The following is a 24,103-nucleotide window of genomic DNA, read 5'->3' on the forward strand; positions in this document are numbered from 1 at the left end:
AGCATGTGAAATATATATATATATATACACACACACACACACACAATGAAATAAATAGCTTCAATACTACTAATCCTCTTGCAAAAGGTGGGACTAACTGCACATTTTACGGTCTTTTAGCGAGTTATATTTAAAATTTAATTAAACTACTTTTTGTTTATGTTATACCAATTAGTATAACATAAAATCGTAGCCAATAATCCATATGTTAATAGAATACAAGTTTTAAGTTCTTAATTTTATAAGGCAATATTTTTAAAAAATCACAAATTTCTCCTACCTTTCAATTTTGTTTGGTTACAGATCTATCAAATAGAAAATCAGCCCTCTCTTGCCACACCCACCTGTCACATCCTCTCTTTCAGATTTTGTTAAATTTGGTACTACATTATTTATAACCAATAGAAAGCCAAGGTTTTCATCTATCAAATGATTGTATTATATTATGTTCTTTTCTGTACAGAGAATTGTCAAATTCTCTTTCAGTACAAGCTTTGTTCCCATAGGAAACCTATCAACTGGCCTGGGTGATTTTGTAACAACTCTTTTCGCATAGTTAGAAAGCCAGAAAAATTGTGATAGTAATGGGGAATTGTCTGCTTTTTGCATGTTATTATTCTATGTTCTTTGGTGTATTATTTAGTGCATTACTACCATTGGTATAAAAAAAGTTGGGTTAAGTGTGTCATTGACAGTTGACAGCAAAAAAATGAAGACCCAGCTAAGTACTTTATTTCTTGTTTTTCATGTTTATTCTTTATATATTATTATAAAAATAACTATAATATAAAATTAAGGGACTCTTTAGGTTAGTTAAGGTTAGATTAGGTAAAATAGATAATAATAATAATATAATAAAAATGTTTCACGAGGCACACGCGTGCAGCTGTGATTCAGAGTAGCTGGTGGGTAATGTAATTCGATAGCGTAACATGAGCTCTACTTTCCCCAAATGATTTACAACTTATAATGGCATGAATAGTAGTAATTGGTTGTTCAAAGGGCAATCACAGAGCAATAAAGCAATTAAATTTAAGTATGAATAGATGTATAGTGTTGCAAATTTAAAGCTACTTAAGATAAATGAATGTAGTTTCATGTTACAACTTGAAGTCATTTTAGAAAGAAAAAAATGGTAATTTATATTTATTTCGATTTTTTTTTTGTTGTTGTTGATTATGAGGTTTGTCAAATTGACCAACCTCATATAGAATTAGGGTAGAGAAAATAACAGATAAAATATAATGTTTTACTGAAAACAAATGTTTGAAATGTGTTTAGGAGGTTTTAGGAATTACCCAAATGATATTTGAGATTTTTGGGACAAAATAGCGCCCCCCCCAGTGGCACAGCGGTATGTCTGCGGACTTACAACACTAGGAAACGGGTTTCGATATCCATGGTGGTCAGAGCACAGACAGCCCATTGTGTAGCTTTGTGCATAAATTCAAACAAACAAAGAATAGTTTATTCATCATAACATGAAATCACTTTGCCCTCAGAATAGTAACAAAACAGACTCGATATGTTCACAAACAAATCTTTAGTAAAAATACTTGATTAAAAATCTGATTTTTTGTGTAAAAAGAGGACTTGTAATGTTTACTAAAAGTTTAACAAATTTTGTGAAGATACCTATTGCATTAAAAGTTACAAATATATACTTAACATGTGCAATTGTGTATACAAGCCCGTGTATTTTATACCAAGCCTGTTGCGATAGGGTTAATTACATAAATTATTAATAGGCAATTAAAAATCAGCACTATAAAACAATAATGAACTTAATATTGAATAAGCATTAAAAAGTTTTAGCAAAATCCATTGCTAATCCCAGTTCTCACCTTAACATGTGCAATTGTGTATACAAACCCGTGTATTTTATACCAAGCCTGCCGTGGTAGGGTTAATTACAAAAATTATTAATAGGCAATTAAAATCAGCACAAAAACAATAATGAACTTAATATAAAATAAGCATTAAAAAGTTTTTAGCAAAATCCATTGTTAATCCATTATTACAAATGAAATAAAATAATGAAAGATCTTAAATAGAACTACAAGCCCTACCTTATTATTTCTTACATAGTTCATATTCTCAACCTCCTCCCTTTCTCTTGAAAGTTTATTAAAGTATAATACAGGACAGCTGAGACAAGCCCAGCTAGTTGAAGTTAGTTTTTCCATCCTGGTATACTGAATGAAATTATAATTTTATCTACTTAAAAGTACCTCATGACCTCTAGTGACAAAAAGGTATTTTGCTTATCACAGATTTATTTTTGAAATATTTCTCTATTTGTTATAAAACAATTTTCTTAATTGCCTTAATTTTCTAGTTTATTTATGAATAATGTAACATAATCCATAAAAGCATTATCATTATTACAAACTGTTAAGAATCTTTTTTTTAGCTAAGATATAATGATGCCTTTTAACATCAAACATGGAATAACACTATTGGGGTTGGGTAGACTGAGAATTGGAAAATTAAATTCCCTTCTCTTATCAAAAATAGCCAGCTTTTCTTTGCTTTCTACTAAATAATATCCAAGCCTAAATAGTTGGCACGAACATCATTATTATTGCTTTTTTCCATTGCAAGTATGATTTTACTATACTGCATGTATACTGAAATAGGTTTAAAAGATTTAATCAGAGTATTGAATGACTTGTACAATAATTTTGTAAACACGGAAATAAACATTCCAAAATTTAAATTTATTAAAGTTCAGTGTAAAAATATATTTAATTTTTGTGTTTATGACATTTATATTATTTTCAACGAACATGTATATAAACAAAAAGTGGGTATTCTAATGGGAGCGAACTTCTTTTCAAATATGGCCAATTTATATTTGTTCTTTTATGAAAACTCATTTCTGAAACATGTTTCAAATCCTAACTTATATGATTTAATTGTCATAAATAACTTGAATTTTAAGCAGATAAGGTTTACTAATTGTATGTGTGAATGTTTGAGCTAGATCTTAGTACCTCCATTTTTATGTATATTTTAAATATAGTAGAAAAAGATATTTATTGCTTTTTTGCTATTTCACAGGTACATGGAAGAGTTCCTCAACTGTAATGGCCCAAAACTGGTATATGATTCTGTTATTTCTCAAGAAGTTTCATCCTTTCCCACAGAGGCTCAAACCATAATCAGTGAGGTTGGAGGGATTGCCAACTTTTTGTTGGGTAGTATAAAATTTGCACTAGTTGGGGATTATATCTGCACTACATCTGCTAGCAATATACTAAAGGCATATAGGCTTTCAAACCAAGGTTCCAGTATCAATTCCAGTGCTGATGTGCTGGATAGTTTTGAAGATTTAAATGTTTTGTATAACAACTGTTTTGAAGAAGTTTTAAACTTTGATGAGGAGACTGGTGTGAGTGATTTTATTCACAATCTTGAAACATCTGCATTGAACCCAGATGCAGCTGTCTACAATCCTAGTGGGTTGGACGTGTATAATGAAATTGAAAATAAAGAACAGCCTGATCACAGAGAAATGCACAATGGAAGTGGTGATGGCCAGCTCCAGAAACAGTGTGGTATTGACTCTATATCCGAGATAAGAGAATCTTTACTATCAACTCTGAAAAACCTCAGACAACCCATTTATAAAAGCAGTGAGTTGGATATGATTGTTTCAAAGGTAAATGAAAATGTTGACTCAGTTGGTGAGGAAGTATACAATGGTGAGGCTTGTAACCAAGGTGCAGTTTTGGCAACACCAGTGTGCTATGACCCAATATCTGATGAAATTTCTACTACAGTTTCTAACACGGAAGATAATTTGGATGTTAAAGATGTATCAAAACTTGGCTCAAATATCGACTTAGCTTTGACACAGCTAAAAAAAGCTGTAATGGCTGTTCCTGGGCATTACAGAACTGATATATTAATAAGTGTTGTCAATGGTGTTGTCTCGTCTGGCCTTATGACAACTAAAGATTTTGGTACTATCAACTATCATCTCAAAGGAGTGCGTATTAGTCCCAAATCGAAGCTCTTAAACAAAGCTTCTCAGTCATATGATGTAAAAGTGAGTGAACCTTTAACTTATAAAAATATTTTCTGTTTACAAGTTTTTTCATTATGGAACTAATTCTTCGTGGTTGGTGTATCTGTCTTTCAGTGATAAATGGGCAATTAGATGTGATAATTGTAATGTTTTAAGAAAGGCATTTCTATTTGCTAATTGTTTGTTTTCATGCATTAGCAAGGCTTTAGACTGTGAATAACCAATGGGACTTTAAATATATTTTGGTAACAGTTTTTTTTTAGGGTTAGGTACTCACAGCACCTAAACCAACAGAAATTCCTCACTACTTAAATCACAATAACATGCCAACTTACATATTAGCAGAAGTGAAGGTGGCCAAATGTCGATGTGCTTACTAGTTGCTTAGCTACATAAAAAAGAAGTGCAGATGAACTGAGAGATAGTAAGGTGCAAAAAATAAATAAATAAATTACTTGAGTAAAAAGATATAGTAAATTTAACAGGAGTAAGAAGAAAATGGACACAGCAGAATAAGTGGTAAATCCAATAATGCAATGTTTGTTGTTATTTTTCTTTTTTTAGGCAAAATTTTGTAAATTTTTATTTATCATCAAATTGACAACAGCTTTATAGTTTATGCTGAAAGTGGTTGTTCATTTGTAGCACTAAACACATTCAGGAGTGTAAAATCTTTATAAAGTTCATTCAGTGGCATAACTTCTGTGTGTGTGTTCTGCATGCTAGTTTTTCAGCTACAATACAAACTGCTTACTTTACATCCTCCACACGTGCAAAGGAAAATACATAGTCTTGCAGACTCGGCATAAGTTGATAGAAAGATGCACTAACGCATAAAAAATAATTTCCTAGGTGTAAATAAACACAGAGGCAGCAAACGGGTGAGTACAAACATTACATTTTCATCTTATCATTTTGTTGTTATAACAAATTGTATTTTTAAGCTGTTGAATATGGAAACAATCAACTTGCTTTTAAAGTGGTGACCAGCAGTTGGATTTGGTGACCAAAATTATTGGTCTAGGAGCCATTTGTTCCTTGGACAAAATGTTTATAGCCCTTATTAGAATTACAGTAAATTTTCAGTTTGTTTAGGTATTTTTACTTTTTCTGACATTTTATATGTATTCTTATGTGTAGGTAATAGTAAAAGTAATAATATTCAAAGGACTTGTTACAGAAACAAAAAACAACATATGAATATGAAACGAGTAGACATGCCCACAACATTTCATGTTGATGTTATTTTTCTTTCATGGCTCTCTTAAACAGTGAGCAAATGGACGAAATCTCTCACTGAAATGTAACTTTGTCATAACGTATCGTAGATAACGAACATTAGTTTCTGTGTGTCATACATTGTTATGCTGAAAACCTATAAAATACTGAGCATAGTGAATAACTTAGTGTTGTAGCAGAAATTGTACATAATCTTTTTGTGTTGTTAGAACTTTTAAGATCCCGGTTAGTCAGAATCCCACCCAAAATTACAGTTTTTTGCTGGAAAAAAATAATTTTTTACACATAAAAATACCATAAAAACTGGATAATACTGCTGTATGTAAAAAATTCAGGTGTTTGAAATCAGTTTTCCATTTTTACGTGGCGCAAGTATGATCGAAGTTATGAGAAGGCCAGGACCATGTGAAGAACATAAATACAAAAATAAAGGAAGCTGCAAAACCTATAAAATGTGTTTACATTGTGATCCTCCAACTATATGTACAGTCAAACATTGCCATGTTATCCCCCAAAGTGGACATGGAGTAGTGCAAAAGATCCAAAAGCCAGTAAAAAAAGAGTAGGGAGAGGCAGTGCAAGATGTTCGTGTGGAAATGTGTGCTGAAGAGATTGTTTTGTTACAAGTCTTGGGCATTGAGATTGAAGACATACTAGAAGAAAACTAGAAACATGTTTAGTTTCACTAATTATGCATTGAAATTTATTAATAATATCTTTGGAACTAAAATATCTAATATTTGTTAAAATCAAAGCATTCCAAATCTTTCCTTTGATTTTCTTGGAAGTTAGGAGGTAGCTGATAATTTTTGCATATTTCTCTGCGACCAGAAAGGATTTTTAAATTCTGATAGTTGCTCTCACTTTTTTAAGACCATTTTGCACCTAATATGCACTTTCCTCATTTATTTTTGATACTTTTTAAAACACGGCAGCCCTAAGGGTGGGTTTCTCACTGACCAGGATCTTAATAAGCAAGAAAATAATGTTTGATTATTGTGAAGTGAATATTCGAGTATATTTTAGAATATTTACAAAATCCATAATTTTAGTTAATAAACATTGAAATAAAACACTTCTACAGTAGTTGAATGAGTCTGAAATATTAGTTCAATGTATTTTACAGCAAATACAGAGGTATCAAAATATTCTTGAATATAAGATAAACTGTACTTGTTTCAACAGTTAAATCTACCTGTAAATGAAAAGTTTTCTTTAGCTCATGGACTACATATTGCATTGAATCTGTATAGTAGCTACATAAATTATCTGCAAAAAGTCCACTTTAAGAAGAAAATCATTGTCATTGATCAATATTGGCTTCATACTGTTCATTAGTCTTATTTATGAAGATGGTATAACAGTTATGTGATTTTTAATATCTGAGGGGAAAATGGTATACCACAACAGCATCTATTTAACATGGATGGGATTTGAAAAATTTGGAGACATTTAGACAAAAAAAAATTATTGAACATGAATAAATAAAATTAATGTAGAAACTTCAATGTGGGAATAATAACATTACTCTAGTATGAAGGGTTTCTGATTCATTCTGGAACCCTAAGGATCACAGTTTTATATCTTCATGTATAACCTTTGTATTTAACCTAGTATATTTAAAGTCTAGTAAACATTGATGTACCATAACACTGAAATGAGCATTAATTAGTTTTCAGTATGACATACAGTGCAGGAGGAGTAGAAATTATCCTTTTTTAGCATTGAAATGTTTGAGCTTTTATTTGAAAGTAACAACTACCTCCTTAGTGTAACAGCTTTGTTGCGAAATACTTTTAAAAAACATTTGAAAAAGGGTCCATATTGCTTCAGAAAAGTCAATTATGCACTATATTGTGACTTTTTAAGTTGATTTTACCATAAAATGCTAGTGTTTTAGTGGAATTTCACCATATGAACAGATGTATGGGGTAATCATGTTTTGTGTAGAAATTAGTTATCATTTTCGTGTTGAAGCAAGCTATTAACATAATTTGAAATAAAGGTTACTAATACTTCTTCCTCTAATTGATTAGATTTATTTAAGATTGTTGGTTTGCCTATTAAATGGTGGTACATGCATGCACTTACAAATTTTATCACTCACTTAAAAAATGCATACATGTTTAATAATTAAAACACATTTTTATGATATAAATGAAATGACATATTTTACTAAGGTTTCTGCATAGTGTTTGAAATAGTACCAGTTCTGTTGTCAGCACTACTTTGATTTTTAAATTTCAACTTAGGTTGAAAAAGTATCAGTAGGGGTAATGAAAACAGATGAGGAGCTTGAAGAACTGCAGGAATTGGTCAGTAGGCTCAAGCTAGATGAGAAGAATGCTGAAGATCGACTAGTAGATGCTTTAGATAATTTTACACGGCTACAGAATAAAATGTCAGTAGAAACAAACAGACTAAAGAAAGAAGCAGAAGATGCTAGAGAGTATGCTAAGGTAAGTGAAAACATGGATGAATTATTTTTCTGTACTATAATTGGTTTTTTTCATCTGTTTTGGCAACTTCATGCTTTGAAACTTAGATTCACAATACTCATGTAACTTGCATCATATTCCTTGATTATAGAATTGAAAGAACATCTATTAAGCAAGCATTTAGGAATATAGAATATTTAACAGATTGGATTTATAAGTTGTTGAAAATTTCATCTGAAGATAAAAAGTTGTGGATTGACGAAAATTCTAAAAATAAATACTTCTTTTTATTATTTTGCAAAGAATATTTAATTAGATTCTTTTTGTGAGAGTGATAATTACTTCATAGGTACAAGAGGATAAGTATAAATAAAAATTGCATCTAATCTGGCTGTTTTAATTTTTATTGCTTTGCTATAGATAATCTTTCAAATAATAACTTACAGCTCATGTTATGTTCTTACTTTTATCTTTATAATGAGGGCAAGTAATGAAAACATTTTCTTCATAATTCACCACTATTCTTTCTCATCACAAGCAAACATGATCATTGGAATGTCCCTTCTAGTAGCCCAATATGGCCAAGCAGTTAGGGTGCTTGACTCGGAATCTGAGGGTTGTGGGTTCGAATCCCCATCCCACCAAACATGCTCGTCCTTTCAGCTGTGGGGGTGTTATAATGTAACAGTCAATCCCACTATTTGTTGTAAAGTGTAGCCCAAGAATTGGCAGTGGATGGTGATGACTAGCTGCCTTCCCTCTAGTCTTTCACTGCTAAATTAGGGACAGTTTGTGCAGATAGCCCTTGTGTAGCTTTGTGCAAAATTCAAAACAAACCAAACTAACCCTTCTAGTAATATTTTCTTTTCATTTTTTAAACGTATTATAAGCCAGTTTGCAACAAAAAGGAACTCATGTTTGTCTGACTTTTAAAATGTTATTAATTGCACTTTACATGATTTCACAATCACAGAATAATATTACCATATATATATATATATATATATATATATATATACACATGCTTCCTGAGTACCTCTTAAATCATCTTTTAGATTGAAAATAAGTCGTGCCTGTGTCAAGTTATGCACTGCTAATATTGCTTGTACTTTCCAAAAAATAAAAAGTATGGTTTTGGTCATTTTGTCTATACATGCATATATTTTTGGTGAAGGGGTAAGAAATAGATAAAAGTAGAAAATATGAGCAGTGTGAAAACTCCAGAGCCATTAACATACAAGTGCATGCTTCTTGGGTGTCACATTATATAGGGAAATTAATCTGGCCAGCATAGCTGACATTTTGAAGATACATGCAAGTTTGCACTTGGTTGGACTAGGTACTCAAAATATTATGCTCATTGTGATGTGAAAAATAATGGCCCTTATAAAGAGAAAATCTAAGTATTTTTTGATCATAGTGTGGTTCATAAGTCTTACAAATTTTCAGCAAAGGAAATGTTGATACAATTAGAGGAAGACTGACTGTTCATTTCAGTGCAAACTTCCATTAATTTACGATATAAGGAGGGGTGTTACCCAACTGTTTGCTAAGCAGAAGAAGCAAAGCCAAACATTTTTGATCTGTTGTCATGATAGCATGGCATAGCAAAACAAACGTTTATGAACAGTACAGGGTGGATTGGAGAAGTTTTTGCAGATGATACAACATAAAATGAATTTAAGACCAGTAATTTTGGCAACAAACTTTAAGTTTTGCACTGACAGCACCATACTGTCTAATATGTTTTTCCTAGTGATAACACTACCGATTTGTCAACACCAAGGATTAGACATTAAAATGTGATCAAGATACGTTTTCATAGAATTTCAGAAAACTGGCAATTCGGAGGTGGTCTTATGGTTGAAAGCACATCCACATAACACTTGTGAACAATTACAAACAGACCAGTAAGTTTGATTAAATGTCCCATTCCTTCATAGTATACACAAGGTAGCTGGTAAACTACCTACTGTGGAGGTCCTATGCACATTTTGTTTATTTCATCAGAACAATTTCTCTATTGTCAGATCCCAGTAACTTACAAAGCCCTTCTATACATTAAATGCATTTAGTTTGGTAAATAATCTATCAGTGATATACTTGAAGTATAACATCAGAGTTATGAAAATGCACTAATTTTATTTGTAAGATTATGATCTTACAGAAAATATTTAATGTTAAATTTGCATTGTAAGAAAAAATACTCAAATTACATAAACATTATTAGCTCTTAATGAATAATTATTGTTAGTTTCTACATGAAACAAACTCCCTACTTAGATCAAAACTAAAAATCAACTAAGTAGTGAGTTTAATAAGTTAAATATACTGTTCTTACTTATAAAGATTAGAATTTACTGTTTCATTGGTTGGGTACCATTTTTTGTCAGTGATATTTTTGGCCATGAGCTCTTTTATTTATTTTATGAGTTTTGGCCAGTGTGGGATGTTTTAGTTAGTCCTATATCAATATATTAAGCTAACAGTGCAAAATAATCTGTATAATAAAAAATGTAATTATAAATCAGAAATAATGAGAATAGACAATCTAACCAACACTGTTAATAAAAGTTAACATTAAAGAAAGAATAGGGTTTACCTTAAAAGAGCTATACAGTTCATTCATAATAGAGTGGAAGATTACTATTTCCCAGGATTTAGCTGTTTATTCAGTTTTAAAGTATTTTTTATGTTGAACTAATCCAGTACTTTATCCCATATTCTACAGTATGATATGTATTGATATTAGAAAAGAATTGTCATTTGTCAAAACCATTATATTATAAATGACTCAACTTACAATGTTTGTTCTAGTTTACACAAAGAGAAACATCCTTGAGACCTAATGTATCTTAGTCTCAGTTATCAAGATCTGACAAAGTGAATCAGAGTCAGCTCTGTGTGTGTGTGTGTGTGTATAATATACTTTAATGGAACAATTTATATAGTTACACCTGTTAAAGGTATACTTACATGAAGGACTACATCCACAAATGTTATATGGTCATTTCAGTCCTTTCAAAGTCAAATGTTAGTATATTGTTTATTGCTTTCAAAACTGTTACAGATTACATTAAAAAAAAGAAAGATGCATAATTATAGGTATATCTGCTGTACTTTGATTTTTGTTAGCCCCTGAATTGGTATACAATTTTACAAAATTTATAAGATGAAAATTGGTCACTCTTATAATGTTTAGAGAACATGAAATAATTTGTACTTCTAAAAATCAGTCTGTTAGCGTAATGGGTGGGTTTGAGTTTTCATAATTTTGAACATTTAGTTACATAAATTGTTAATCCTTCAGAAAATTGAAGAAGAATGGCAAAAAGGTCTACACCTGATAGAAGTAGAAAAGAAAAAATGGCAACAAGATCGTAATAAGTGGTCTGAAGAGATAAAACAGGCACAGAAAGAAACCTTGTCTGCTCATGTACAGAAAGACAGGTAATTTTTTTTTTTCTGTGACAGAATTTTAAGTCAGCATAATGACAACATTACAATCTTATGAAACAGTCTTGTAATATCACTGTCATTAAATTAACTTATACAAAAGTTATTTCACTTTTGAAAAATGAATTTCCTAGTAAATGTAATGTAGCACAGGTGTGATTTATACCTGATATTATATTTTCTGTACAGTTACAAAGAAAGGATACTAGAACTTGTTTATCAATTGCATTTCTCACTGAAGTCAAAAGATTACTGCTCATGTATGTCAAAGTATATTATGGTGGCAGGATATACTATAAAGACTCGCATGCTCTCATTGTTAATTGGTAGAAACATGTTCACAGAAATTAACTCTTTTTTTTTTCAGTCTATTAAATCATAAAAACACTTTTACTGAAAATATTTGTGTCAAGACCCAAATGTAAACCCTTGAGGTAATGCTGTTTGTTACTGTTAACTGTGACAAAGAAACAACACAGAAGTTTCACTTTAGATAAAAATTAAAACAAGTTTGCAAAGAAAAGTTGCAAGTTTGAAAGTTTACAAGCTTGTGGTAATCACCACATGGTTTTGATTTGGTTTCGAGGGGTAAATTTTGTAAAATTTGTTAGGAAATGAATAACTGTTGGATGAATCATTTGGGAAATATTTATATTTTTCTGGGGTACTAACTTATAGCAGGAAACAGGTTAATGTTTTCCAGTATTTACTTGTTTTTTGAAAGTGAAATATATGGTACCAAAGCATACATTGTGTACAGGATTTTATGTTAAGTCCTGTAGTAGTCACTTAAATATTGATTGTTTCTCGTTGAAGTCTAGAACAATTTTTAACATTTAATATAATTACTATTTACAAGATAGGGTAAAGCTCAATTACTTTGCCTTGTTGATGAGGCAGAGTGTAGCTGGACTGTTTGTATTTTTAAACAACATCAACAATTTTCCCTATTTTTCCTTTCAGTTTTGTTGATTTTTTTTTGTATTATAGAGCAGAAATGGAAAGAAATGAATTGTTACAGAAACTTGCAAAAGTACACAAGGACCTAGAAACCGAGCAGTAAGTTTACTATTGTAGGATAGTTATTAATAATAAGGGTATTGGCAATGAACAAATTATTTTACTATTGTTCTGGGGAAATGCGGTGAAATGTGATCAAAATAGAGAATATATTTGAACTTCGTTGGTTGGTTAAGTGGTAAGCTTCATTTGTGCTGAAAGTTAAGCAGAGTAACTATGAGCCAAAAACAGTTTGAAACTGTATGGTGGATTGAAATTCAAACATATATATAAACTTAAACTTACTCTTTCAAAAAGGGCATTTGCAGGAACTCAGGGCTTGTGTTATAAAGCCTTTGTTGTGTATGTATCATATCATACGTAGCAGAAAAGTAAAAGTAAGGAGTGTGGAGAACAGACTGCACCAAAGACAGATAGACCTTGTTGTGTTGAGCCTGTTGACAGTGGGAAACATTTGGCCCATTTGCAGTGTGATGGAGTAGGAGCACTGGAAAATATATGTCCAAGCCACAATAAATGGGTTAAATGCATTAAGTTTGCACTGAAATTTAATTTAATTTTACATTGAACAGTATTCAGTTGAGTCTCATTAAAAGATTATGTGAGTTATTTATCGTTGGTTATCTAAATTTCAAAATTTCACTGCTTCTTGTTTATAAAAAATGTTTTATACATTGTAAAAGTTTTTCTTTTTTGAGTGGATCAGATTTTTGTAGCCTAGAAAGTTTGATTACGAGTAACTTACATTCTCTGCAAAGATTCTTAGAACACAATATTAACTTTTTTTTAAAAAAAAGTTACATAGAAGGTTAAATAAAATCTTATTCAATTGGAAGTAGAACCAGAAATCAACTAAAATTATTTATGTTTTGACTAATGCTAAAACATTTCTTTAAGTCTTACAATTTTATAATTATTACACAGTTTCCTTCTTTTAAATTCATTCTCTTTATTTTATAAAACTGAAAGCTGCTGAATAAAATGTTAAATACGTTTTTTCTCTATATTTCTACAGTAACAATTCACTTCATCTTCAGGATACCATTCAATCTATTGTCTCAGAGTTTGAAGACATGTCAGATAGAGTTAAAAAGGCAGAGGTAATGGTTCTATTGTGGTTGAAGGTATTAATGTAAATCACTGTATTTCACCTAATGAAAACAGATTAAATAAAGGAATCTACAAACATAGGGTTAGCTTGCCACACTGTAAGTCTGAAGTTCCATGACTTGTGTTCCATTACTGAATAATCATGTTCCACACCTTGTAGCCATGGATGTATTATTAAGTGACAATAATGTCCCACTGTTTGATTAGAGTAGCCCAGGAGTTTGTTGCAGATACTATTGGCTAGTTGTCTCCCCCCTTTTTAATCTGTCAATACAAAATGGGGACAGCTTGTACAAATAGCACTTATGTGACTTTGCATAAATACCTGCATCAAACAAATCACAGGCTTTGGAAGAGAAACACAGTTCAATCAGCAGATGGGACTTGTAGTACTTATGTGATTTAGATTAACTGTTTTACACTTTGTGTGTGTGTGTGTGTTTATATAATAATTCATAATAACATAATTCAAGAAGTTACTGGAATCTCAATATTCCCAAGAATAATGAGGCTGAAAATCTTTCAAATTATTTCTATTAAATTAAAACTAGTTTGATAAATTAATAATGAAGTTTGGATAAATTAACCTTATCACATGTTTTTGCCTACTATGAGATTTGGAAATTTTTAAAATGCAATGTATGTATAAAGTAGTGTGTTAACATTCTACCTTCCTGAGACAGAACACTGCTTTTTGACTTACTTCAGAAGCAAGTTATTCTCATGATTGTGATTTGTAGAATCCACAGATATTTGTTTAGACCTGGTATTTAAAGAATGAAAAAGCTTTAAGAAATTAACAATGCTTCACCTAGGTCACTTTTTGTTCCAGCTGTAAAAAAGCTTTTTAACCTTGTCTTCTTCCTTCTACATGGAGGTGAGTCCACACTTCAGCTTGCTTAAGATGTGACTCCTTAATCCATTCACTTTATAGAACTACTCATAAGTATTAAGTATCACATGATGAAATAGTCTAGCTTTTAACACTGTCAGAATTTAAAAATCTAATCTTCGCCAATTGTCAAAATAAAAGGCTTTTACTTGTATTTCTTAATAGTATAAATATATTCTATGTTGTTGTTGGGCTTAGGATTCTTCTACACTAGGTGTCTATGATTTGTTGGTGATAAATTCAATGATAAATAAACAGCATGCACTTCACTTGTGTTCAAAATAATATATATATATATATATATTTGGAACAAGATAAACGTATATACAACAAATTCTTCACACTATAGATATTATAGGCATATCATAAATACTGTATATGTAGTTCTCTCCTTGTCAAAAGTCCACCAAGACCTATTCAATTACTTTAGAATTTCAGTTGACAAGCCAAACTATCTTCTCTATTATTATCGCACTAGTATTCTGTGTGTTATACACTTACAATTGTGGTGCAAATTACCGTAATCGTTTGATCTTCTTTCTTGTGAAGATCCTTTGTTTCTTTTGTCATAGTGCACTCAGGCTCATTCAGTTACTTTAGAATCACGCTTTGATGGAATAATTCTTCTTCTTATCTTTTGTTCGTCTTATTCTGACATATTAAATGTTAGGCCTATCACTTCTGTGGAAGTTAACTTTTCCTTTTGTAACTTTACTTTCTTCTACTATTATCTGTCTGCTGCTTCCCGCTCGTCTCAAGCTATTTATATCTTTGTCACTTAATAATCTGTCCACCTTATATATTCTCGACATCAATGTATTGCACGCGACGTTCAATAGTTTCGACATCAATGAATTATTGATAAAACTTCCTTCAGTCGTCTGCTTTTAATTCTTATTATAACAAAAACTAAACAATAATAAAATATTCACTCACAAAAACAAATCAATCAATAACATCTAAACTAAACAGTCATTTATATCATGACAAACACTTCATCTTTTTTCAGTGTCCTTTTTACATTAAATTGAATCATATTATAGAGACCTTAGGTAATTTTCTCTATTGCTACCATTTCATATTTTGTAATTGTCTTCTGCTCATGCCATTTTTACATCTAACTTCCTGTTTGGAATTGGATTTTTTTTTTCAAGTTGACCCAGGATTTTGCCATGCACAATAATTCTTGTTTTGCCTTTTACTGGAGAGGTAAATACTAAGGAATGTTATGAAATGAAATGTAAAATAACATATGATTGTTAACCCTTATTTCATTTCCTGCCTTGACTATGAAAAGTTAGTAATTTAGTTAGCGACTGTCATCCTTGATGTGTTGCAGAAGCCTACAAAGTCTTTAATATAAAAAGTAAAATGTTATCATTACAGGGTATCACTTACATTTCAAATGCATGTTAAAAACACAAGTAGACAGATACACACTACAGCTTTATTATGATGTGATGTATCCCACATTTATCCAGTATTTCAAATGCGTGGACTGAAGTGGGTTAAGGTAGACAAATTTCAGAATTGTTTTGTTATAACGTCCTTGTTACCTATTAAAAAAGCTCGCCAAGTTTTTAATACGCTGCTTAAGCTATAATTGTGATCTATAAATTCATGAATGTTTAAAAAAATAAATGAATTTGATTTAAATTGATTATCTTGCAAATTTTTTTTTTCATGAAATGCACTCAGAGGAGCTTGTATTTTTTTATATATCATCATTTGAATGCTGTTTGATGAGTTTATAGTGCAACAAAACAGTTACATGCTCAATATTAGGGAAAATGCCGAGTGTGAGTATAGAAATGCATGTTGGTAATAACCTTGTATATGGAGAGTTATGTTATTTCAGATGAATCTTGTTGAATTTAAAAAAGCTGAAGGTATTCGACAGTTGAAAAGATCCAGAGATGTGGCCATGAAAATTTTTGATATGCTGAAGGGAGAAAGAGCAAAGTATGTTTGAGGAAGTTGAAAGTAATATGCTCAAATTAGATATGAATAAGTCACTTAGAGGACATGGCTTTTACTGATTGAAAACAAGAAACATCAAGCAGTGATTTAGTGTAAATAAATAGTGTTAATTTTAGAAATGTTTATTATATTTTTAATATGACTAAGAATGACTGTCCTTCAGTAAAAAATGTTAGTGAACAAATCTTTAATGGCAGCATACATTTTTACCATTGAAATTGTAAAGGATCTGATAATGTTATGTTTCTGTAGTTAATAAACAAAGCTAATATTATGGTATTTTTAAAACCTAAAATTGATAGTTTAATTACCAAGTTGTTTTGTTTAGCAGTTTCGTCTGAAATATCACATGGGTGGTTTATAAACAGCAAAATAATCAATGACCCTTAGTTAGGATCATTTTGTTTAAAGTGTTGTGTTTTTTTTTTAGCTTTCTAGTTGCAATCCATAGAAACCATGTATTATTAAAAAGGTTTATTTTATAATGTTCTTAAAGTGATGATAATTCTTTGAATCATAACACAGGCCTTTTTTTCATGCTGTTGTTTGGTGTGAATATTCATCATTATATTCATATATTTGTAAGGCTGCTTATTGGTATGCAATAATTACCCTATTAATTTTAAGTTGTTTCAAAATAAAAGAAAACAAAATAGAAGGCAACCATACAAAACTGTTAACAGAGTGAAAATATTTCAAATCTGTAGATTTATTGTTTATTCACGAGTTATTAGAATAATTTATATCCCCAGTTTTGTGACAGTAGTTGAGTTGTATTATGTTTATGCTAACAAATTTTTTCCTAATGCTCCTAAGTTTGTTTACTGATATAATATGTCTTACAGTAACCTGCTCTTTGCTTCTCCACTCTCCCAATATGTAAAAGAATTTGAGCAGTTCATTCGTGTTCTTGAAGAGCATCAAGTTTCCTTTCTGGTAAATTTCTCTATAATTTGATTTCATCTTCCTCTAATTTTGCAAAAGATAAATAACATTTTAGAGCATTAATATATTTTTGCAGTAGCATTTTTGGTAACTAAATGTCATTCTATCAAACAAATGATATATACAGTCAAGCTTCATAAAAAAAATAAGAGGTAACTTGCATATTTCAAAAGAGTAACGTAAAGACAATATAAATGTCATATCTTGTTTTTCATAAATTAATTTAAAATGTTTTAGTACCGTAGATTTTTGCAGTCTTTCAAGTGTAATGATAAATCTGCCAGACGTTCATTACTGAAGTGCTTGAAGGATTTGGATATGAATTGGTTAAAGGGGAATTGCACTGCTATGTGCTCCCCAGTGGCATGTCTGCAGACTTACATCGCTAGAATCTGGGTTTTGATACCCGTGGTGGGCAGAGCACAGATAGCCCAATGTGTAGCTTTGTGGTTAACTACAAACAAACAAACAAAGCAATGCTATGTAAATAGAAGTTGAATGCATCTAGAGTTTGCAGTAAAAAATATACCTTGATTTTAAAGTGGTGTGAATTCTGTGATATTTAGAATCTGAACATTATTGATAATGCTAATTTTCCCATTAGTCTGAAAGTATTGGTTATTTTAAAAGTTTTGTACTTTCATATTTGAACATTCTTTAAGTGTTTTTGTTTTTTATTTGTGAATGTGTTTTTTTCCTTAGCAAGTTGCAGATGAGCAACTTAGAGGGCTAGCTACTGGTAAATCCTTGAAAGAGTATCCTGAATTGACCCTTCCTGATATTCCTGATCCTCTGTCTTTAATACAAACATCACAGGGAGCTGTTGTAAGTCATCATTATGAAGATTTCATTCATAGTTATGATGTGTTGAAAGATGCTCTAGAAAGCTATTATTTTGTGTTGTTTTTATTTTTTTCCAGAACAAATTATTAAGATATCGTATGAGATATTTTTGAACATTTATTAAGGTTTGAGAATTTGTAAGTGTAGGTATAAATGTATCATGTCTCCCTGATTAAAAAGAAAATCAATCTACTATTGAATATAACATATTTTAATATTTTTCATTATCCAGGTCAAATATAGAAGTTCTACATAATGCTTTATGATATGTAATCTTGTATGCAAGTACATGTCATGAGGTTGATTGGGTTTTGAAAAATTATCCAACCAAGCCACAGTTTTATAAAAACAGAGAAGTAAAACAGAAATCTTGTGTAACATTATTAACTGATCTTTAAACTTTAGATGTAAATATCTCATGTCGTTGTGGATTAGATTGACGTGTTTCAAAGAACAGAGAATTAAATTTAGTTTTCTCTGTTGAAATTAATATTCCGAAACACTTTTTCCTGATGAAAGTTTCTCTTCTCTGCCCAACTGGTATAAATCTTACCTCATTTGCTTCAGCCTTTATACTCCATTATATTACTCATAGCAATTTAAATTTTGTGATTCTTTCCATCTACATCAATGTGCCCTCTATATCAGATCCGTATATAGGCTCCCTGTTATTACTTCTTATTCACTTCTCAACAGCAGAATGCTACAATGAGGTTTTATGTTACATTAATTATACCTACACTCTGGATGATTTTTTTTTACCAGTCTTATGAGCCTTTTGAGTTTGTTGTTTATTTTCTTTAATTTCCAAAAAAAAATCTCTGACATTTCCAATATCAATTCTCACATTCACATCTCTGATATAGAGTCTCCTAGTGCTCCTAATCTGCCATCTCTAGGGTCTAGCATTGCCCAAGCAGTGGGGAGTGGCCCCCCTTTCTGCAGAGGATGTCCAATCTTTCATATGCAGAGAGGTAGAGTTTCACATGAGGTCTGATATTTTTATCCTGTCAGCTCAGAGGCTGAGCATGCAGGGGATATAGGGGTGGACTGGCAAGAATTTGGATTATTTTTTCTGCCTCTTTTCTCTTAGTGAAGCATGGGAGTCCTTACTACTCCCAGTTTCCAGTCATTGGGTTAGTGAACAGAGGTTCATTCCTCCTGAGTGATGCTTGTACTCATTATTCCACTCAAGAAGAAGAGGGCAAAGCTAGGTGCCCTCCTACCAATAACCCTGGATGCTTTTCCTACATGGACCAGCGTGACCAGCCTATGCAGGACCCTTCTTGTAATTCTGGTCCAGAGATGATTCTTTGCTATCTGGTTGAGTTGTGTAGCCCTTCTATTTGGTCATTCTCGTTATTTCAATGATCAGAGAAGAGGGTCCTTGACCCCTTGTCATTCTGCACGTGGAGCATCACTTCCTGTGCCATTGGTTGAATTTAGCTTGTAATACATGCTCCTCGTAATTCCAGAGACAGGAGGTGTTGCCTTGTTTCTCAGGTTGGGGAGTTAGGAATTTGGTTCATAATCTCAGGCCGGGTAATCTGTTTCTTCAGGTTGAGTCAGGGGTGGCAGGTTCCATAATTCCGAGTTTGTTTTGTTGCATTTTGCGCTTCTTCAGGTTGGGGCCAAGGTTTGTCCACTTTTGTGTTGCTTGCCTTCTCTTTGTAATTCTGGTGGCTTGACGTGCAACATTCTATAACTTTCAGGTTGGGTTCCAATAATACTACATTACTAAACAAGACCAAAAATACAGCGGTCCTCATGCCCTAGCCATTACACCTTGGTTCTCAATTTGGGTCAACAGCCCTATAATTTCAATGTCGAGACATGGGACTTCGTCTTCTTGGTTGGGGTCTGGATGAATTCATATTCTTCTAAAGATGTTAGGATTTCCTGTACCGAAAATATATTTTTATAATACTTGCCTCCTCTCACACTATCCTGACGTTCCCTCCCACGAAATGGCCAATTTCAGGTCTACTAATTTGGACCATCTTGAAAAGTGAATAAGAAATAATAATAGGGAAGCTTATATACGGATGTGGTATAGGGGGTACATTGACGTAGTTGGAGAAAGTCTCAAGATTTCAGTCACTATGGACAATATAGTGGGGTATAAAGGCTTGAGCAAGCGAGGTAAGATTCATATCAATGCTTAGATAGGCAGAGAAGAGAAACTTTAGCTGGGAAATAACTAAAGTACAAGTGGAAGTGGGTATTATCAGAAATACATTTTTGGTATAGGAAAATGTTAACTTACATTGATCATATTTCCTTGATATTTCACAAGTTGTAAAGTTTACTTTTGTTATTACATTGTTTCTGAAGGGGCAATTTGAAAAACAGAACTTTCTGAAGCTTCTCTGCCTTGTTTGTATAACATGAAAGTTATACATATGTATAGATGGTGCAAAGAATTTTTTGTCATGTTTTATTATGTTTGTATTAGTAATTTTACAAAACAAATATTAATTGAGTTTATTTCCAAGTACATCTTTAACACAAAATAGAAGACATGCATACACAAAATAGTGAGCAGTTAAAAAAGTATTTCAAAGCTATAGTTATGTTGTTTATTCCAAAGTTAATGAAATAGTTTACCAATCCAACTTTGTGAAGGAAATAATTAGTTGTTGATTCCTATTATGTTCATACTAGTAATTTTATAAGGAACAGCATAAAGCATCAACCTAATGACTTGAATTTGTTTACTAATATAATCTCTCTTAATGTAACCCGCTGTTTGTATTACCATTAATTTCTTTCTCTTTCAAATAAGATTAACATTTCATCCATTTTGTGAGAAAAATAACTTTAAAATGTTCAGGTTTTTAGTTTTTCAAAAAAAATATTCAGGCTGTATTGACATAAATTATATCAGTCAGTTAGAGAAAGTTTGGAAATGCTTTGTGTCTAAAACAAAACATTTAGTTAAAAGGAGTAAAAAGTGTTCAGCTTGTAAATCAGTACTTAGGATGTTTTATAGAAAACACATTTAGTTAAAAGTGTTCAGTGTTAAATACAGTACTTAGGACATTTTATAGAAAATGAATCAAGTTAAAAGGAGTGAAAAATGTTTAGTGTAAACCAGTACTGTATATAAGAAGTTTTAAACAAAATACATCTAGTTAAGAGAAACAAAATTATTCCTTATGTAAATCAGTACTTAAAAAGTTGTAAGCAAATTACATGAATTGTTTTGGTTATATAAAACAAGTATTGTAAAGTTTACTTGTATATAGCTTTGTTGCCATAATAGTGATTATTGTATTCTAACAGAAGAAACAATTGTTGAATTCATATACTTCACTGATTGGAGACTTACATCACATACCATAATTATTGAAGCTCTCTTGTTTAATTTTTTTCTTGCATTTTCGAACTAACTAGCTTTCCTGTTGGTCCATTTTTTAAATTATCCTCACTGTTTGTTATTTGACTTTTTTTACTGAAATTTTAACTTATAAGGTCATGTGAGTGTCCTAAAGTGTTAGTTAGAGATTTTGAACTTTATAATGTCAAAATACCATAAGCTTTCAATCACATACAATAATTTTTTTGTTCAGCCTGGTATTTTAGACCACATGACAGGAGTTTTTCCTTTCCTTGAAAACCATAGGATGGGTACTTCATTTCTGCCAACATCCACAGGTGTTCCTTTAATGCCTTTTCAAACACCTGCCAGTATTCGACTACCTATCCAAACTACAGCTTCTCCCTTACTGCGAGGAATGTTACCCCGTACCATGGTCTCCCCTCCACCAGGGTTATTAGATACTGTATCTAGTCATACTGATGCTCTTAAAACAGCAAAATCAGATGATAATGTTATGAACCAAAATGGCCAAAACGCTTTTAAATCAAAGAAAGAGAGTATGAAAGGTAAACTATTTGCCTTTTTATATTTTACCTTATTTTATAATTGTTTAAAGAAGAAATGTTAAGCATTATAGATTATTTATCATGGAGTTACAAGTTTTGGAGTATTTAAGTCGATTATGGCTAGGTAGAAATGTAATTGTGAAATGTTTTTATTATTTTTTAATATTAGAAATGTTGTGTATTTATCTAGGAGTTTTTGGAATGTATACAAACCAAGTGTTAGGTTACTATAATTTTTATTGTTATTTCGTAAACAGATTTAGATGCTATAGAATTACTTCCTGAAATTCAGATGCACGTAAAGCCCAGAGAAAGAAGTTCTTCACAGGAATCATATAATAAAGATAGGCTGAAGAACTCAAGACAAAACACCCCACAGGTTCGTTCTTTTTAAACCCTTGAAATTCACTTACAGATTTGTAAAATCCCTCAGGATCTTGTTATGTATCAAAATTTATATCTGTCACCTGTTGAACTGTACTGACAATGCAAGTCTTGTCCTAATCATCCAAGTTTTGTGAAAAATCAGGAGTATGCTGGTAATGATTATTCAAGCATAAATAATTGTTTCACAGGATTGTAGGGCGCATGTATTAACAACTCATAAATTGAAAAATATAATTTAATGAAACTTGTAACATAAAATTGTTAATAAGCTTGTAAATAGTAAAATTGTCAAAAGACATGGTTTGTATTCACAGGAATGTACTTTTTTAAATTGTGATATTTTGTGAAACAGGTCAACAATCTCTTTCATTTTACTAACTAATATACATTGGGTAGTAACTTGATTTTTACTATCAAATACTGTTTTACCTAACTTTTGTTTTGGCCAAATTCTCTGAAATAGAATGTAAAGGTTTTATCCAACTTTTACTTTGGCCCATTCTTCTGTGTTGGAATATTAGAAATTTTACCTAACTTTTGTTTTGGGACACTTCTCTGAGTTAGGATGTTAAAGGTTTTATCTAACTTTTACTTTGGCCCATTCTTCTGTGTTGGAATATTAGAGGTTCTATCTAACTTTTACTTTGGCCCATTCTTCTGTGTTGGAATATTAGAAGTTTTACCTAACTTTTGTTTTGGGACACTTCTCTGAGTTAGAATGTTAAAGGTTTTATATAACTTTTGTTTTGGGACACTTCTCTGAGTTAGAATGTTAAAGATTTATCTAACTTTTGTTTTTGCCTACTCATGTGTGTTTGAATGTTAAAGATTTTGCTTAATATTGCAAAAGGAACTTTGTTTTGTTTCTTTAATTTTTGTATATTGCTGTAGAAAGTTTTTAACATAGTAATTTTGAAGTAGCTCTGTTTTGCTTGGTTTTGTACGTGCTTTACTGATGAGCCCAGTTGATATTACAATTTGTTAACATGTACATATTGTAAGTAGTCTTTCATTGTTTCTTACCATTTATGTAAAAAGTTGGTAGAGTAGTGACAAATGTTGTTGTATTTCAAAAATTATTTATTTACAATTGCTATGATTTTTTAGGGCTTTGTTTATAACGTAATTGATAGACATGTTAGTTTAGAGTACAAATTTCTTGTTTTAGGAGAAGGAAACGAATCTTAGATTCTGTTTTATTGTTTATTTAGGTTCCAGATTCAAGCTCAAAAAAATCCTTTGAAAAGCTTCTGGAAAAACTTAGTATGAAACATCCACAATTGAATCAGTAAGTTCTTTATTTATTGTTGGAGGTAATGTACGAGCTATACTATGCATGATTGTAACATGTCTGTCATAGTTTTTATGATAAGGTATGTTTCTTATATGTATGGGAAAGTTTTCTTGCATTATTATTTTTAAACTTTGGTATGTCTTAAATAGAAGCACCTGTAGTTTAAAATGGTAATTTTATTCGAGCCTTCAAAGTCAGAATAATATTTTTCAGAGTTTTGCACAAATACTCAAAGAAAAGACATTTGCTGCATGCTACTGTAACAAGCATGTTTTTTTTCATAGATCATGAACTGTCTTGTATACTTTGGTTTGTTGAATTATCCATCAAGTGTTTAGTTGAGTAAATTTTCTATTAAGCTTCTTCCTTGGGTAATTCTGTAATCAATAGCTTAAACTGAAAAGTATAATGTAGAAATAATTAATTTTATCTGAACTAAAGAACCAAAATTACTTTCTATTGAAATAGTAATCAATTTAAACATGACCAGTTTAGATGTAACTTTGAGAAATAGCAAAAATCAGGTGTATGAATATGTTTGTGTGTGTGTATATATATATATATATATATATATAATA

At 31.1% G+C, this 24,103-nt stretch overlaps 1 protein-coding gene across 5 annotated transcripts in view; it reads left to right on the forward strand.

The window, feature by feature from the left end:
- LOC106460049 (E3 ubiquitin-protein ligase TTC3-like) overlaps positions 1-24,103 on the forward strand; it is a 114,718-nt gene that overhangs the window by 87,138 nt on the left and 3,477 nt on the right. For all 5 annotated transcript variants that reach the window (XM_022386655.1, XM_022386653.1, XM_013919734.2 and 2 more), the window contains 11 exons: positions 3,064-4,054; positions 7,525-7,731; positions 11,021-11,160; positions 12,157-12,225; positions 13,202-13,286; positions 16,047-16,150; positions 17,014-17,104; positions 17,816-17,938; positions 21,529-21,844; positions 22,102-22,223; positions 23,443-23,519. In XM_022386655.1, coding sequence (XP_022242363.1) covers positions 3,064-4,054; positions 7,525-7,731; positions 11,021-11,160; positions 12,157-12,225; positions 13,202-13,286; positions 16,047-16,150; positions 17,014-17,104; positions 17,816-17,938; positions 21,529-21,844; positions 22,102-22,223; positions 23,443-23,519 — 2,325 coding nt within the window. The remainder of the gene's footprint in view (positions 1-3,063; positions 4,055-7,524; positions 7,732-11,020; positions 11,161-12,156; positions 12,226-13,201; positions 13,287-16,046; positions 16,151-17,013; positions 17,105-17,815; positions 17,939-21,528; positions 21,845-22,101; positions 22,224-23,442; positions 23,520-24,103) is intronic.

Source organism: Limulus polyphemus, unplaced genomic scaffold (assembly GCF_000517525.1).
Source record: "Limulus polyphemus unplaced genomic scaffold, Limulus_polyphemus-2.1.2 Scaffold698, whole genome shotgun sequence".
Taxonomy (NCBI): Eukaryota; Metazoa; Arthropoda; class Merostomata; order Xiphosura; family Limulidae; genus Limulus; species Limulus polyphemus.